This window comes from Varanus komodoensis, unplaced genomic scaffold, assembly GCF_004798865.1.
Source record: "Varanus komodoensis strain SLA01 unplaced genomic scaffold, ASM479886v1 scaffold56, whole genome shotgun sequence".
In the NCBI taxonomy this organism is placed as follows: Eukaryota; Metazoa; Chordata; class Lepidosauria; order Squamata; family Varanidae; genus Varanus; species Varanus komodoensis.
In genome coordinates, this window is record NW_025336169.1 from 2,978,147 (window position 1) to 2,993,080 (window position 14,934).

At 50.5% G+C, this 14,934-nt stretch overlaps 1 protein-coding gene across 1 annotated transcript in view; it reads left to right on the forward strand.

Moving 5' to 3' along the window:
* Positions 1-4,488, forward strand: part of SRRM4 (serine/arginine repetitive matrix 4) — a 118,562-nt gene extending 114,074 nt beyond the window's left edge. Inside the window, exons 8-10 of the mRNA XM_044448889.1 lie at positions 1,786-1,896; positions 2,903-3,052; positions 4,215-4,488. Of these exons, the coding sequence (XP_044304824.1) occupies positions 1,786-1,896; positions 2,903-3,052; positions 4,215-4,488 (535 nt within the window). The remainder of the gene's footprint in view (positions 1-1,785; positions 1,897-2,902; positions 3,053-4,214) is intronic.
* Positions 4,489-14,934: the final 10,446 nt, after the last annotated feature.

Consider the following 14,934-nt stretch of genomic DNA (forward strand, 5'->3'; position numbering starts at 1 on the left):
GAAAGGGGCCAAGCCTGGTTTGTTTATCTGGATTTACACAGCTCCCTGCTATTTGGGACCCGGGGCATGGCTCTGGGGACAATCTGCCAAGCTTCTAAAGTTACCAAGAAAGGCCCCATTCCAAAGACATTTCTTGCAAAAGTCCAGCCCAGACCGAAGCCTTTTCTGGTTCCTCTTGCTTAAGAATGCCTATAGCAAAAGTACTCGCATTGCATTACATTACATCCATTCTGTCTGTATTTGTCATTGTCAGGAGCATTTCATTCCACTGTTCGCTCAAGAACAGAATCCGGATTTTTTTAACCTTTTTATCCTGCTTGCACCCCTTTGCATTTGCGCTAACTCGCCTCGGTGCAAGTGTGCGTCAGCACCGATCCATTAATGTGCATGTCCACATTTCAGTGCGAGCGCAATAGCACTTACGTGCAGTAACAGAATTCCAAGGCACCCACACAGAAATGGTCTGCCAGCCCACTGCTCGCACCTGCCTCAGAAAAAGACAGTTCACTGCAGAATCCACAGGTTGGATTCATAGAAATCCAGAGTTATCTCCATCCTTTGCAGATTTTCCCAACAACCCTGGGTCTAGGAATGGCCCAAGCACAGCTTGTGAATGCTTTCCTGCCCAGGGGTTTCCAAACCGCAGCCCTGGTGGGTCAGTGAGCCAGGCGTTCATCCACAGAGACGAGAGTTCCCAGTTATGTTCCCAGCAGGAAGAAGCCATTATCAGATTCACCCACACACCTAGCAGCTGCCAGTCAGAGCAGCCGCAATAGGCCAGGTGGACAAAGACCAGGCCCAGCAGGAGGCTGTTCCCATGTTCCAGATGCTGCTATTTCAGCATTTAAAAAAAGCAAAGCTGCTGCAGGGGAGAGATGGCTGGAGCCGTTGTTTTGTTTTTTCTTGAAGGCTAGAATAGCATTCCTGGAAATGTGTCTTTTCTTCAAGGCTAGCATAACCTTGGAACTGCCTCTTTTCAGAAATGGGTCATTGCACTCGTTTGAACCCTCGGAGAAGAAGAAGGGGAGCCTTGTTTCTGCCCCCTTTCCAGGATCCCCCCTCAGGCCGGGTGTGCGGAATGGATCCTCCTCCAGCAGGTCCTCGTCTCTGGAATCTGCCCATTCTCATCTGCTAAATCGCAAGCCTGGGTCCAGGTCGGCCCAAAGCCGATCGTGTTCATCAGGGACGAGGTGAGCCTTCCGCCGCATCCGTCCATAGCAGGTGGGGCAGAGCCCCAGGCCCACTGCCCCACAGTGACCCTGAGAACAAAAGATGGGAAGGAGAGCTGCTGGATCAGGCCCAGGGCCCGCCTAGGCCAGCCACATCCGGCCCACTGCATAGGCCACCCAACCCTGGGGCCAGCTGCCCAAAGAGGTTTGCCAGGCACCTTCTCTGCATTCACTCCAGTGCCGGCACAGACCTATTTATTTACCCAATACCTGATTGGTCAATGGAATTTTAAGCGATTTTATACAATATTTACTGATTTTAATGCAACCTTTGGCTTAAATGAATTGAGGTGACTGTGTGGCTTTATTGTGGGGTGACCCGTGTTTGTTTTTTGTTCTGCTTTATTGTTGTAGTTTTAATGTTTCATTTAATATTATTGCTCGTTCTGTGTGTTTTTGTTATTATATTGTCATAGTCTGCAACCTGGTAACTGTTCACCCAAGGACAACCTCATGTCTGGACTCCTTGGGGCCGTTCCCCTTTGTGCTCTGGCTTTGACATGGGCCCAGATTTCCTGCTTTACCCCAGCAGCCTCATGCTTTTCCCTGTTTCCAGGTCCTACTCCCGTTCTCCCAGCCACTCTCCCAAGTCCTGCAAGAGAAGTCCCGGAAGCCGGAGCTCGAGGCAGCGACGAAGCCCCAGCTATTCCCGATACAGTCCTAGCAGGTACGGCTGTCAGGTTCCGCATTCTCTCCACCATCAAACACTCCACATGCCACGAATCCAAGCAATTTCATTTTTATCAGTATCTTTAATTTCTTTTTGATTTATTATTTTTATCCCACCATTTTTTTCTTCAAGGAACTCAAAGAAACTTGCTTCTCTCAGTCTTTGGCTCACAACAACCCTGTAAGCTGAGAGTGAGTAACTGGCCCAAAGTCACCCAGGAAGCTTTGTGGCCAGAGGGCACCGGAACCTGGATCTCCTGGATCCCAGTGCAACGCTAACCCCTACACTGTACCAGCTCTCAGTGAATAAAGGCTTTTCTACATGAAGCTTCCCATGGACTCATCATTCCCTCCTCACAGTCGCTTATGGGTTCTTTAGACAGCTTTGCAGCCCTCCGGTTCCTTACAAGTGTCTTACAGATGCTTTCAAAAAGCCCTTTCAGAGTGGGGAAAGTGCAGAATTTAATCGCACACGTGAAAGGATACATGATTTCATAGAATCACAGAAGAGGAGAGTTGGACGGGACCCAAGCCCCTGCTTAGTGCAGGAATCCAAATTAAGCCATCCCCTCTCCGACGGCTGTCGGGCTGCATCTTGAATGCCACTAATCTATGGGGGTGCCCACGACCTCCCTAGGTCATTGGTTCCACTGATGTACTGATCCAACCATCAGGATTTTTCTTCTGATAAACGCCTCTTGCATTAGAGCAGGAAAAGTGCAGCATTTAATTGTGGAAGTGGAAGAATGCCTGATCTCCTCTTGCAGACGAGTGTTAGCTGGCTCTACCACACTGCCACCTAGAGGTAGCACTCAGATCTCCAGCCCACGCTAAGCTTTCCCTTCCAGCGGGCTGTTGTCCGCCACTATCCCCACTAGAAAACCTTCCCAGGCTGCAATTAGGATCCAAAAGCACTTGCACGAGCGAGTCAGATGCACTGGTGAAAGATAGCCTATTTGAGCCTCTCTGGTTTGTTTGGTTTTTTTCTCCTCCCCACACCCCAGCAGGGACCGTGCGCAAGATCACAAATATGGCTCCAGCGGGAAAGACTCACACAGGCATCACGACCGCCGGCGGCGCAAGCAGTCCTATTCTCCCATGAGGAAGCGACGAAGAGACTCTCCCAGCCACCTGGAAGCCCGGCGCATCACCAGGTGAGACAACCTGTTCTCACTGTTCATGAGACAACCGGTCTTCCCAGCTGTTGTCAGGAGAACTGGAGGGAAGACGGGTGCGTCTCCACCACTCCGAGGGGGAGCTGGGCAGTTCCCCTCAGGCGTCCTTGTCTGGCAGCGCCTGGTGCGGAGCACTTAGAGCAGCGGTCCAGAACCCCAGGGAGACTATTCCTGCTTTCTTGGTTCCCTGAGGAATGCCGGGGATTGTGGGCTTTTTCCTGCTCAAACAAGCATGGGATGGCAGCCTTACTCTGGGTCAGCAGGGAAATTATACAGATCATGTTTGTATATCTAGCGCAAAGCTGACAAGGCACGCATGCGCACAGGCACATTCATCCCATTTGCCTCCAAAGAGACCTGTTTATCCTCACAACAACCCTGTGAGGTGGCGCAAACTGAGAGGGGCTAATAACTGGTCCAGGATCACCTCCAGGGCTCAGAATCTGGACCTCCCCAGTTCTGGTTTGAGGCTCCAATTTAGCAGGTGCAGATAAAATGGAGAGGAGGAACTGGGAAGCAGCCTTGAGTACCTTACAAGAAAGTTAAAAATGGCTTCTAAATGTAACAATAATGGAGAAAAGACTGTGCATGTTCAGCAGCTCCTAACACCGAACTTCCACTGGATAATAAAAAACTGAAATGCACAGCTAGGGGAAGCCAGACGCCTGAGAACTCTGCCAGGCCTCCTGTAGCAGGCAGACTGACCCTAACCCGACAGGGGGCTCTTCTGTGGTCCAACATCTTCTAAAGCAGGCAGAGACCTCCTGCGAGGTGCAGCACCTGCCGGAGAGCCAGGCTTCCCTGCCAGGGTGCAATGCCTGATCGCGCTCTTTAGCGTGTTTAAATCAGCACGATGGGCGGCAGACCGTGCTGGACCCAACGTTGTTCCAACCCAGAAAGGATCCGTGTCCTGTTTCTTGGTTGGAGTTCGAAACACTCCTGTTCTACCCTTCCGAACCCAGATCTGTGTGGGTCAGGAGCTGAGAAGCCCAGCAGGAGCTTCTGTTGGAGGAGCTCCGTTGCCCTCCGTTCTCTGGCGAGCCCCAAAGCTCCCCAGCTCCCGAGAAGCTGAACCTCCATGCGGAGAAGTTAGGCTCTGCCCCCGCCTCCCTAAGCCCCGCTCTTCTTTCCATCCCCGTAGTGCCCGGAAGCGCCCCATCCCGTACTACCGGCCGAGTCCTTCTTCCTCATCTCCCAGCAGCATCAGCAGCTACTCCTCTTGGTACAGCAGCTTCAGCCACTCTCCCAGCCGCAGCCGCAGCCACAGCCGCAGCCCCTCCAGCGGCAGGACATGCCGAAGCTGGAGCAGCAGCAGCAGCGGTGGGAGCAGCCACAGCTCAGCGCCGAGGCACAGCCGGCGGAGCCGCAGCGGGAGTTCCAGCTCGACCGGCAGCGACGACAGCCTGCGGCGCTAGCGGGCAGCCTCCCACTACGGTTGGACAGGTTCTTCTTCTCGGACAGAGAAGCAGGAACGCCTTTCTCAGTGCACAAAGCCAGGCAGCCACCCATGTTTTGCCAAACATCACCCCAGGAGCCAGGGAGGAAAGCCAGGGCCTCAGGTTTTTTCCCCCTGGAAACCAGCCATGCAGTTCAGCCCCATCTGTGAACAGCTGCGAGCTGTTGATCGCCCTGCATGTTTCCTCCTCAGGGAGGGGAGATGCCGAAGCAGCAGGTCCGGTTCTTAAGACCAGAGAGCTGGCATGGCCTCCTATTCATGCCGCCGCAGTAATTGAGCCAGGCCATGCAGGGGCTGCTCCCCAGTGGCCCCTTCCCCCATCAGAGGAAGCACGCTTTGCTCTATCAGTTGCTGTGGATCCTTCCACCCAGGCTCAGCGGTGCCCCCTTTCTTCTCACTGTAGGCCCGTCGGCACAGGTTGCTCCCCTTCAGCCTCCCAGTCAGAGCTGTGGCACCCAGCAGATAAAAACATGACTCCTTTCCCCACCCTGGGAAGCTCAGCTCTTGAGGGGCCCAAAGGAGCAACATGTGCGCAAGCGGTTTTCATCTCCTTTGCAAAATCGGTGTTCCATGTGGGAAAACTTCTGCGCTTCCTGAGTGCAGTGAGGAGCTCCGGTAAGATTGTGTTCGCAACACTGCGCTCCAATCTCGGTGCTTGGGTCACGGACTGGCCAGCCTGGGCACTTGCTGAGGGCCCACGGACAAGAGTGTCCTCCCCCCCATTGCAGCCTGCTTCCTCTGATGGCAGAGGTGTGGTGCAAAGGGGGAGCCGGAAGGGCCCCCTCCTCGCTCTTTGCTCTCTGCCTGCTGAACGAGGAAATGATAGCCACTCTGTGAAGAGGACGAGAAGCAAGAATCGCTCGTGGCCGGGAGTCCTGCTGGACGGTGGGACTTGCTGAGGGCAGCTTGCCCAAGAGCCTTCTAAAGCCTGGAAGCCACTCTTCCTGGCTCCTAGCTGGGTGGCTGAACCCAGAACCAGGCGTATCAAAAGGTTTCCAAGAAAAGAGCGAGGCAACAGTTCCTCTGTTTGGCTTGGAAAGCCATTCACAGTGTCCTTCCCAAGGTCCCTCGAAAACCTGGTCCCAGCACTGCCCATTCTGGGTACTGGTGTCCCAGAAGGAATGTGAGGAAGGGTTCCGAGGTCAGGCATTGGCAGCACTCAAGCCGGACCAGGTCCACACAACGTTGCGGTCAAAGCTTCCCAGAAAATGGGTGTCTTGAGCAGGTGCCACAGACAGCTCAGTGTTGGTGCCTTGCTGCCCCCTGGAGGTGAAGAATTCCAGGGATGTGGGGCCACCAAAGGGCAGGCTCTTTTCCTGGTAGAAGCAGGTGGACCAGGTGGGACCATCAGTGGAACATCCCCCAGTCACCTCTGTGACTGGGCAGGTTGGCAGAGGAAAAGGTGCTCTTCTAGATCGCCTGGTCTTCTGGGAAACGATTGGACCAATGCAGCATTGCCCACAGCCAAGCATCGGGAGCAATCCAAGGCCGCCACTGGCCTGGATCCTCAGTGGGGACCTTTGGATTCAGCCCTGGCGTCCAGCAACAATTCCACTTTTAGTGCCGACCAGTGACTGCTGCCTCCACAGCTGTTTGCAGGTTAAGCAACCCAATGTTAGCATTACAACTAGGATCGAGATGAAACTCAGCAGAATCTGGCCCTTGAGCATGTGCAGACCGCATTCCTAGTCTTAGAAGGTGAGCTGAGTGGCAACATCCAGGGAATTCCTGCAGTGCCACCAAGGGGCTTGAATTCCTGGTGAGAGACCCCCAAACGCTGGGTGCACCCGCCAGGAACTTGGACTCAGGGCTGTGACAAAGAGGACCACAGTCTGGGGAGCTGGGGAATCCAGGAGAGTTGCGTCCCCAAAACAGACTCCAGACACATCCCCATGTGCACAAACCGTGGGTTAACTTGGGGTTGTTTCCAAAAGGCCTGCTCCTAGCAGAGATGGACGTTTCCAGAGTTGATTTCTCAGGATGGTTCACAGCCTCCATTTGGGACTCTCCTTGGGGGACTAACAGTGCAGCCTCGTGTGATGAGTTCTTGCACCCCAAAAATTTACGATTATGTCATGGGCTGTAGACCAGGAGAACAGGAAGAAGCAGAGGAAGGAAGGGCTTAATGCGGGACACAGGCCCCAACTTTGGATATGGATAAAGCAGATGCATAACTTCATTTTGCTTTCGATGGAGCTCAGTGAGCCCTCCCTGGTGCCTCTGAGGAAAGACCCTGGCTGTGCTGTGAAGATCAGAGCGGAGATAACAGTGGAGAGACCGGACCTGGAGATCCCAAAGCCTCCATGCTGATTTCAGAACAGCCAGGAGCTGCATGGACCCAGTCTTAAATTGGGGCAGTCGTCCTGGGGAAATGGGGAGGCAGCTAACCAGTCATGGAATGGTAAATTTTGAAATGGAGGTACCTTGCAAGATGGTCCCTGTAGGGCACCCTAAGAACAGTCCAGACATCCAGGCTGCTGGATCATAGCAAGGCACCAGTTTGGCAGTTTTAATCTCTGCCAGGAGGACATCCTCAAATTGTGGCCAGGCCCCCAAGGGGTGGATGGCCTGTTTGAGCCATCGAATTGGGCACAGGGTCCATCACACCGCTGGCCACCTTTCGGTTAGCTGAGCTGCTGAGCTCTTCTGCCACCCCTGTCTCAGAACTCCTGGCCTCTCGGAGTTGAGCTGCCATCCACACTGCAGCTGGAGGAGAAATTGATTTTCCTAGCAGTAATATCTTATTCCCTGCTTTAATACAAACTATTTTGAAGTGGCTTGATCATGAATGGGGTATTATAAAAGGCTGGCTTTATAAACGACTGGAGAAGCTGCACCAGGGGGCAGGTGTGGGAGGATATTGGGGAAAGAAGCTGCCATGCTCCTCAGCACCGCTGGGTCCCATCCTGCTGTTCATGAGTCAAAAGCAAGGCAGCACAAGTCCCCGGCGCAGTTCTTCTCTGCCACATTCCTCGCAATCTTGTGCCCGCCTTCAGCCTCACTGGGTACTCCCAGGCTGCAGTTTTGTCTTGCTTTCCTCCCACCCCACCAAGTAATTACAAAGATTTAAAATGCATCACAAATAAGGGATACATGTAATTTGAGCTGAAGAGGTGAGACTGTGGCTGCCCCACAGGCAAGAAACTTGATCCAGCAAAAGAAGGAAAGGATCCATCCTAACGCTGATGCTGGGCCAGCTTTTTGCAGTCTTTTTTAACGGAGGAAAGATGGACTAAATGAAAAATCCTTTCCATTCACACTGAGTGTCCCACCCCTGCGGCAAAGAACATGTTACTGTTTCAGGAGCTAAGACCATTCGGCAATGGCTTCAATATTTTGCAAAGCAAAACAGGCCATGGGGCACATGGATGTGCATCCGTGTCTTGTGGGTCATGCGCCCCACAGGGACCGTGTGAAAGATGCATCAACCAGAAAAAAGCTCTGTTTTGTCTCTTAAGTGAGATGGGAAGCCTGAAGAACAAAACTGGACCTTGCATCCTCACTTACCGGACCGCATGGCTCTGTGGACCACAGCAGGATCGGCCCGCCTAGAGTGTCTGTCTGCGACTTTGCAGCGCTGCTGCAATGGCGGTTCTTTCTGACTCCGCTGCGCATCGCTTGATGTTTCTTGCGTTATTTATGAATTGTGGAAATTATTTATTAACTTTGCGATTTGTTATTGGAATGAGTGCGAATTGTTATGCCTATTTAATTTATTGCCGTCTGGAAAAGAATTAAGTTATTATTCTATTTTGGATAGTTCATGTCAGCTTTGTTGAATGCAGGGGCAGGCAGCGGGGGACCCATGAGCTATGCCTGGTCCCCCAGGGCTGTTCCCTGGCTGTCTCTGGCTCTCTTCCTGCCATCTCACCCCAGGCCAAAAGCTGCTTGCGTTGCTGCAGGAGTGGCGCTGACTGAGCTGCGCTTCCGACTTGGCCTGCCTCCCTCTCAGAAGTCTCTGTGATCGTGCAAAATTCCTGGAATAACTGGTGCCTTTTGCAGGTGTGTCACTAGGCACTTATATGATCCGATACAGATGTGCATACCCTGATTTGTAGTTAGAGACGCACTTGCAGAAGTATTGACTAGGATTTGTTGGAACCTTACAGGGGCCGAAGCAAACCAATTCATGCCTCTTCCAAATCAGCTCAAACAGAATACATTCTGTTTGTTTAGAGCCTTCCCCAGACCAATGGAAAATTATTTTTCTCAGCTTAACTGCCATGCAGGGAGATTGGGAGGGGGGGCACAACATGGGACAGAAAAAGATAGCCCTTTCCTTCCCAGCTGCAACCCCCCCTTGAAAATTGTGCTCTGTGTGGTGGCTAAGCTAAGCAAAATAATAAAAAATAAAAATTTCTCCCCATGGATAATCAGGATCCACCACGGCCCACTCCTAAGACAGCCTCTGTTTCTGCTTGGTCAGAAGTAACTCCTCTAGTGGTGCTCATGCCTGGGAGGAGCAGCCGTCTCTGGCCAAGGGTAGAACGAGGATCGAGCCACTGAGCTGGGAACAGTTTCTTCTAGCAAAGCCACTGTCCTGGCGAAAGGGAGGCTGGCTTGGTTGCGGCACGGACTCCACTGCACGTGTGAACTGTGCTAGTAATGTGCAGCAGAAGGCAAAGCAGAGCACAAGATGACAACACAGCACAAATCACCTGTGGGTGAGGCAAAGGTCTAACTCGCACACATGGACAACAAAGTAAGTGCTGTTGTTGAATTGTGGATTGCTGTTGAGTCGTGCTTTTTGGCATGGGCACCCTACGCTGGTTTACCATGAACAACCCAGGAAGAGAACCCATGGTTTGTTTGGGGGTTGCGAACACTGGGTTGTTTATGGTTAATAGCCCATGGTTTAATTGTAGTGCTGGGATCACACGTAGCAACAACCCTGAATTCGATAACAACCCATGCTGATCCTGTACTGTGGGTTGTTGTTCTGGGTGAAACAAGTCACAGTGTAAGTTACCAACCTGTGATGAAGCTCATGATTTTAGATGTTTAACTTAATGATCTTCTGGGAGTCCCCTTTAGATGTGAATGTTTATTACCGCTGGCATTTCAGTTCCCCCTCCCCAACATTTGGTATTTCACAGCCACTGCTATATTCCCATTATGTCAGAGCAAAAACAAACAACGAGCTATTTGCCAAGCCTAATTTGAAAATGAAATGCATTGAGCATGTGCAGTTCTCCATTTAAAACTCACTTTAATCCAGCCAGGGGGTTGGGACCCCTTTATCAATCTTCTTTCCCCCTGCTGGCTGTTGAGATGGAAGTTGGAGGCTGGGTTGTGGAAAGTGTGGACAGTTGAACAAATCACATATGAATGAGGCACAGGGTAAAATATTACCAGCTGGACCACTCCATGGGGCTACCAATTCAGTAGAAACTGGTGGTGCCACTGGTAGTGGGGTGGGGTATCCACTCTGGATTTCAGCCTGATGCGCCAAGGAGCTGTCCATAGTGCTGAACCTATTTGAGGGGAGTGGGCTTTGTACCATGGATAGCTCCTTCAAATTGCACTCTGGTGTGGGTGCATTGCCCTCACTGGAGCGGAGGCAGCCCTGCCCACCCCACATACACGCAGGAAATAAGGCGCAAATCGAATCCCCAGAAAACGAATGCTACATCTGATGTGTTAAACCTCTCAGAATCTTCAACGCGCATGTTTGGTTTTGCCTTTCAAATTCATTTTCTACGCATCAGTGTGTAGGCTCCAGCGACGTGTGCATCAGAGCTGGGTGCCGTATACTCGCTCATGTTTTCCTTCTCCGAAGGTTGCTTTTCTCCCAAGAAAATGCATCGCGAGCAGATTGCTCCAGCACAGGCTCCCTGCTTCCACATTGCCCCCACTCCTGGAAACAGTTTTTCAGGGTCTCAGGCAGAGAAAGAGTCCCAAGCACTGAACAATTTGAGTGCCATTTTGGAAGCGAAAAGGTGAGATATAAAAATCAAATATAATCAGTTCTTTGTTATCATTCATTCATTCATTCATTCATTCATTCATCTGTTCATTTATTCAGCTGCTGCCAGTTCCTTTTTTAGAATAGAATAGAAGTCAGAAGGGGTCTATAAAGCCATGAAGTCCCGCTCCTGCTTCACTCCCATCCAGCTACAGTCCTGCACCTTTCCCCCTTAGCAAAGATGCTTCAACATGCAAGCTTGATGGATATGCAGGCAAATATCATAGATTTGATAGATATGCCCAGAATTGAACCCAAGACCTGCTGCACCTGAAGCAGATGCTCTACCAGTGAGCTGAGAAGCTTTTCCACCGTGATGACATACTGAAGCAGAAGATTTTGTAGAGAAGTAGAATGTTTTAAAACTCGGCTTTTTTTACCTGGAAGTGGGTGAAGATTTACCTATTTTCCCCACATACCTGTTTTTCCCCTGGGGGAGAGAATCACATGAAACTCATTGATTGGGTTCAGTAAACATCTGGTATGATTGAGTGTGGGTAAAGTGTGGACTTCTATTGAACCATGGATTGTTGTGTTTTCTGAGCCTAGCTGCACTAACAGACCATGGCTTGTTAATCATGGCTAACAGAAAAAACATGGTTTGTTGTTGGTTGTAAACTGTGAGTTGTTTTCCATGGTTTGTCTTCTTGTCCCCAGGTTCAGACAAGACCAATAACTCATGTTTTAACAACACCCACACTCAATCTGTACTCAACCCTTCAGTTAGAGTCCCGTGCTTCTTGGGCCATAAAGTGACTTACAAGGAAATATTAAAAGCAAAAAGAACAAAAATAATCCTGCAATATTTATGTGACCAAATTACCATTGCCGGCTCTCAGGGGTATGCAGAGTAATGGCAACTAAAGAATAAATTGTGCACTGGAAAACAAAAACCAAGTAAGCTGTGTACACCCACTGCTGTGTACACCCTGCCGGGCTTGTGGTTTTTCCATCAGCAACTGCTTGGCCACCGTGTGAGCAGAAAGCTGGTCTGGGTGTCCCCTGCATCTCACCCTGCAGGGCTGCTCTTTTCGGGATGAACCTTAAATTCTGTGGAACATCTCAGCCCCCACAGAAATGCGTACACCTCTCAAATACTATCCCCTGGTGTGCACACACATTATTCTCGCTTCCACTGTGCTAATTTCCCATTCAGCATCCAAAGAGCCATGGAAAAGTGCTTCCGGGAGTCTTTTCCCAAAGGCCATTCCTGCTACTGTTCCATCTGGAGAGAAACTCCGGCCTCTTAACAGTCCGAGACACAGTTACTGAGATGTATGCGCCAAAGGGCTTGGTGGAGCTGGAAGCGCAGGCTCTGCGTTTGAGGGCTTCGTCATCATTCCCTCCTTCTGCTGTTGTCAAACGGTTCTTGCTCTTTCATTTTAAGTTACATCCACCCACCCCCGCCACCTCTGGTCAGACAGTATTACTATCGTTACTATTATTGCTATGCACTGTATGTATGAGAGACAGACAGAAAAAATGTTGCCTGTGATGTATTATTTATTCTTTTATTTATTGAGTTTTGCTTTTCATTGAGAATGGTTCTGTCACAAAGAGCAGAGATGGAGTTGAAGGTCTGAAGCCATGAGGAGAACTGGCCCTGTGGCGAGACTGGACGGAGGTCCAAAGAATTACAAGACAGTGGTCCAAAGCAGTGGTCTAGAAAGGGGACATTCCACCCAAAAGGAAACAGTTGGCCAAAAAAGGAACTTAAAATTGGTCGTCACGTTGCTGGGTGTGTCCTTTCTAAGGCTGTCCATATTTCACGGCTAAAGACTTTAGGAAGAGCAACGAACTGCCAAATGTTTGCCAGGGAGGAAAAGAAGTTTATTTTCCCTGTGGCACCTCACAAAGCTCAGTGGAAGCAAACTTTGAGATGCGCAGCAAGGACAGTCCCCAGGGGATTTCTGAATTGCCAGCAAGCAAACGGAGCGGTCTCCTTTTCCACAAAATCCCAGAGCTATCCTGCTGAGGACCATAACTGCACATGGCAGTCTGGCTCTGCCCAAAACCACTGCAGCACGTCCCCTACATAAGCTTGATCCAAACGCTTTAGAACAAACCAAGACTGGAAGCCAGCCGTGGCTGGGCGAGTGGAACAGCTTGCCACAAACAGGACAACACGTCTGCCCTGGCTTTCGCTTTTGGCCAGTGGCCACCAAGCTACTTGGAGACAATGGTCGGTTGAACTTCTGATTTTAAGACTACCTTTGATCTGGCTGTATTCTTTAGTCTTCCTGAAGAATTTCACACACACACACACAGAGGTGCAAATAAAGTTTTAAAAATCCTGCAGTATTTCATTCTCACGACTCCCTTCTGTTTCTTTTGCTTCCAAAACCTCCCTTGAGAACATGTGAATGCTCACATGATGCTGTTGTGAGCATGCCTTGAACCAAGCTCGCAAGTTGGGATTTGGACACGAGAAGATTACATTTAATGGTCACAAGCCAAACAAGTGCGGCATCTATTCTTAGCAAAGTGACAGGAAGGATGCTGAACTGGAAGTCCGGCGGTCAAGTCCACACATCCCCAGGTGATCCCGATAGCCACACCCCCTCTCCTGGCCATTCCCCCTTTCCCTTTTGAGGAGTTATGGCTTTGTTATATTCCCCACCCCCACCCCAGTTCAAAAATATGGAAACATCTCCAGTAAGGGTTAGCTAATGGCGGGAAGACTTCCCTGTATGTATGGCTTTAATCCTGACACTTTACCAAGGCTTCTGCTTCCACACTCCTTCTAGAACATGGGTCCTCAAACTAAGGCCCGCGGGCTGGATCCAGGCCACCATGCCCTTTTAACCGGCCCACCCCACAGGTTTTGCACACGCTGGTTGCGCACACAGCTTGCTCACGAGGAGGTCGTTTTGGAACCGCTTGGAGAAAACAATCTCATGAGCAAGTCAGTGCCTCGCCTGGCAGCAGCTTGCTCACAAGGAGGTCAGAAACGATCTCCTCACAAGCAAGCCAGCGCCTCACCCCACGCCCGCCCATCTCTGCACCATGCCTCGAGTGTGCGTGTGTGCGCGCACGCCCCGCCCCCACACCGGCCCGCGCCTCCCCACCGGCACCGCCTTGGTGGCCTGTGGTCACCGCAAGCACATCAACTAGCCCCCTGTTCAAAAAGTTTGAGGACCCCTGTTCTAGAACTAAGATCACCTACTTCAAATGTGCTTTTCCCCCCAAGCAGGATGAGAAAGTTCTTTCCCTGCTTTTTATCACTTCCATTACGCAGCCACAAGTTTCCGGTGTCAGGTTCATTCCACCTTATCTAGATAATAGGACACTTTTCTCCTCTAAAGAAAAAGTCAGGGAAGTGCTGGGAAAGAACAGGCGAGGCCCCGGGGGACACGTTCTTGCTAGAGCATCCACACACGTGCATGACTGAGGGGTGCCTCGTGTAGAAACATCTTAAGAGCTTCCTGATAATGTGCGGTATTTTCAGCCCCGCAGCTGGAGACATCAAGCCCTGCTTGCTACTGGAATGTGTCTCCCTAGAATCTCCAGAACTGAATTCCTGTGCTCCACTTTTGCATCTGTAAATAAATGGAAACATTACTGAAATGCCTTAAGTCTTGTTCGACGCTCCTACCCAAGGGAACCAAAGCCAGCAAACTGCAGTGGGGAATTTATCACCCTCGGAGAAGCAGGAAACACACAAAAATGCTGTTCTAGCATCAGTAAATGTTTGCTAGATCTGGCTTTGTGATATCACCTCTTTAACAGAGTTGCCACCTTCCCCACACACTCAACCCAGCTATGGGGTTTTCTTCAGAATTCAAATGGCAACTGACATCACAAAACTTGCCAAGCATTGTGATGTCACAATCATGGGAGAAATGACCCATCCCTCACTTTTACATCGATCCTGTAAAAGAGGGGCAGAAGTCAAGTGCCTGCATTGGATGGGTCAGAATCCTAACACTTTGCCATAGAAAGAAGGCCAAGCTTCTTGGCCACTTTATTTTCAGTTCCTTTTCTAATACCATGCTCTGCATTGGCACTTTCCTCCAGCTACCCATGACAACCCCCAGATCTCCTTATTCCTCCTGCAAGCTCAGATCCTATCAACTAGGTGAAATTGGGGGATTGGGGCGCAGCCTACTTCTCTTTACATCTAGGACTGAGCTGGAGATGCAGAGGAGAATGGAAGTCGATACTCCAGATGCACTTGACATCCAGCATTCTGATTAAACATTTCATCTTTAATGAAAGAGCATTGATGGCTGTGTTAATAAGGATGACGATTTGTTCAAATATGCATTGAAGTTGGGGAAGTGCCCCAAACCAAACAGGTGCAACTGAGCACTCCCACTCCTTGACTGGCCCCCTACTGTGTCAGCACAATCGTTTCACCATATCCAGGATGTGCCATTTCCCTGCCTTGAAGCCAAATGTTGCTCCATTCAAAACCAAGAGTGCACCACCTCGAGAATG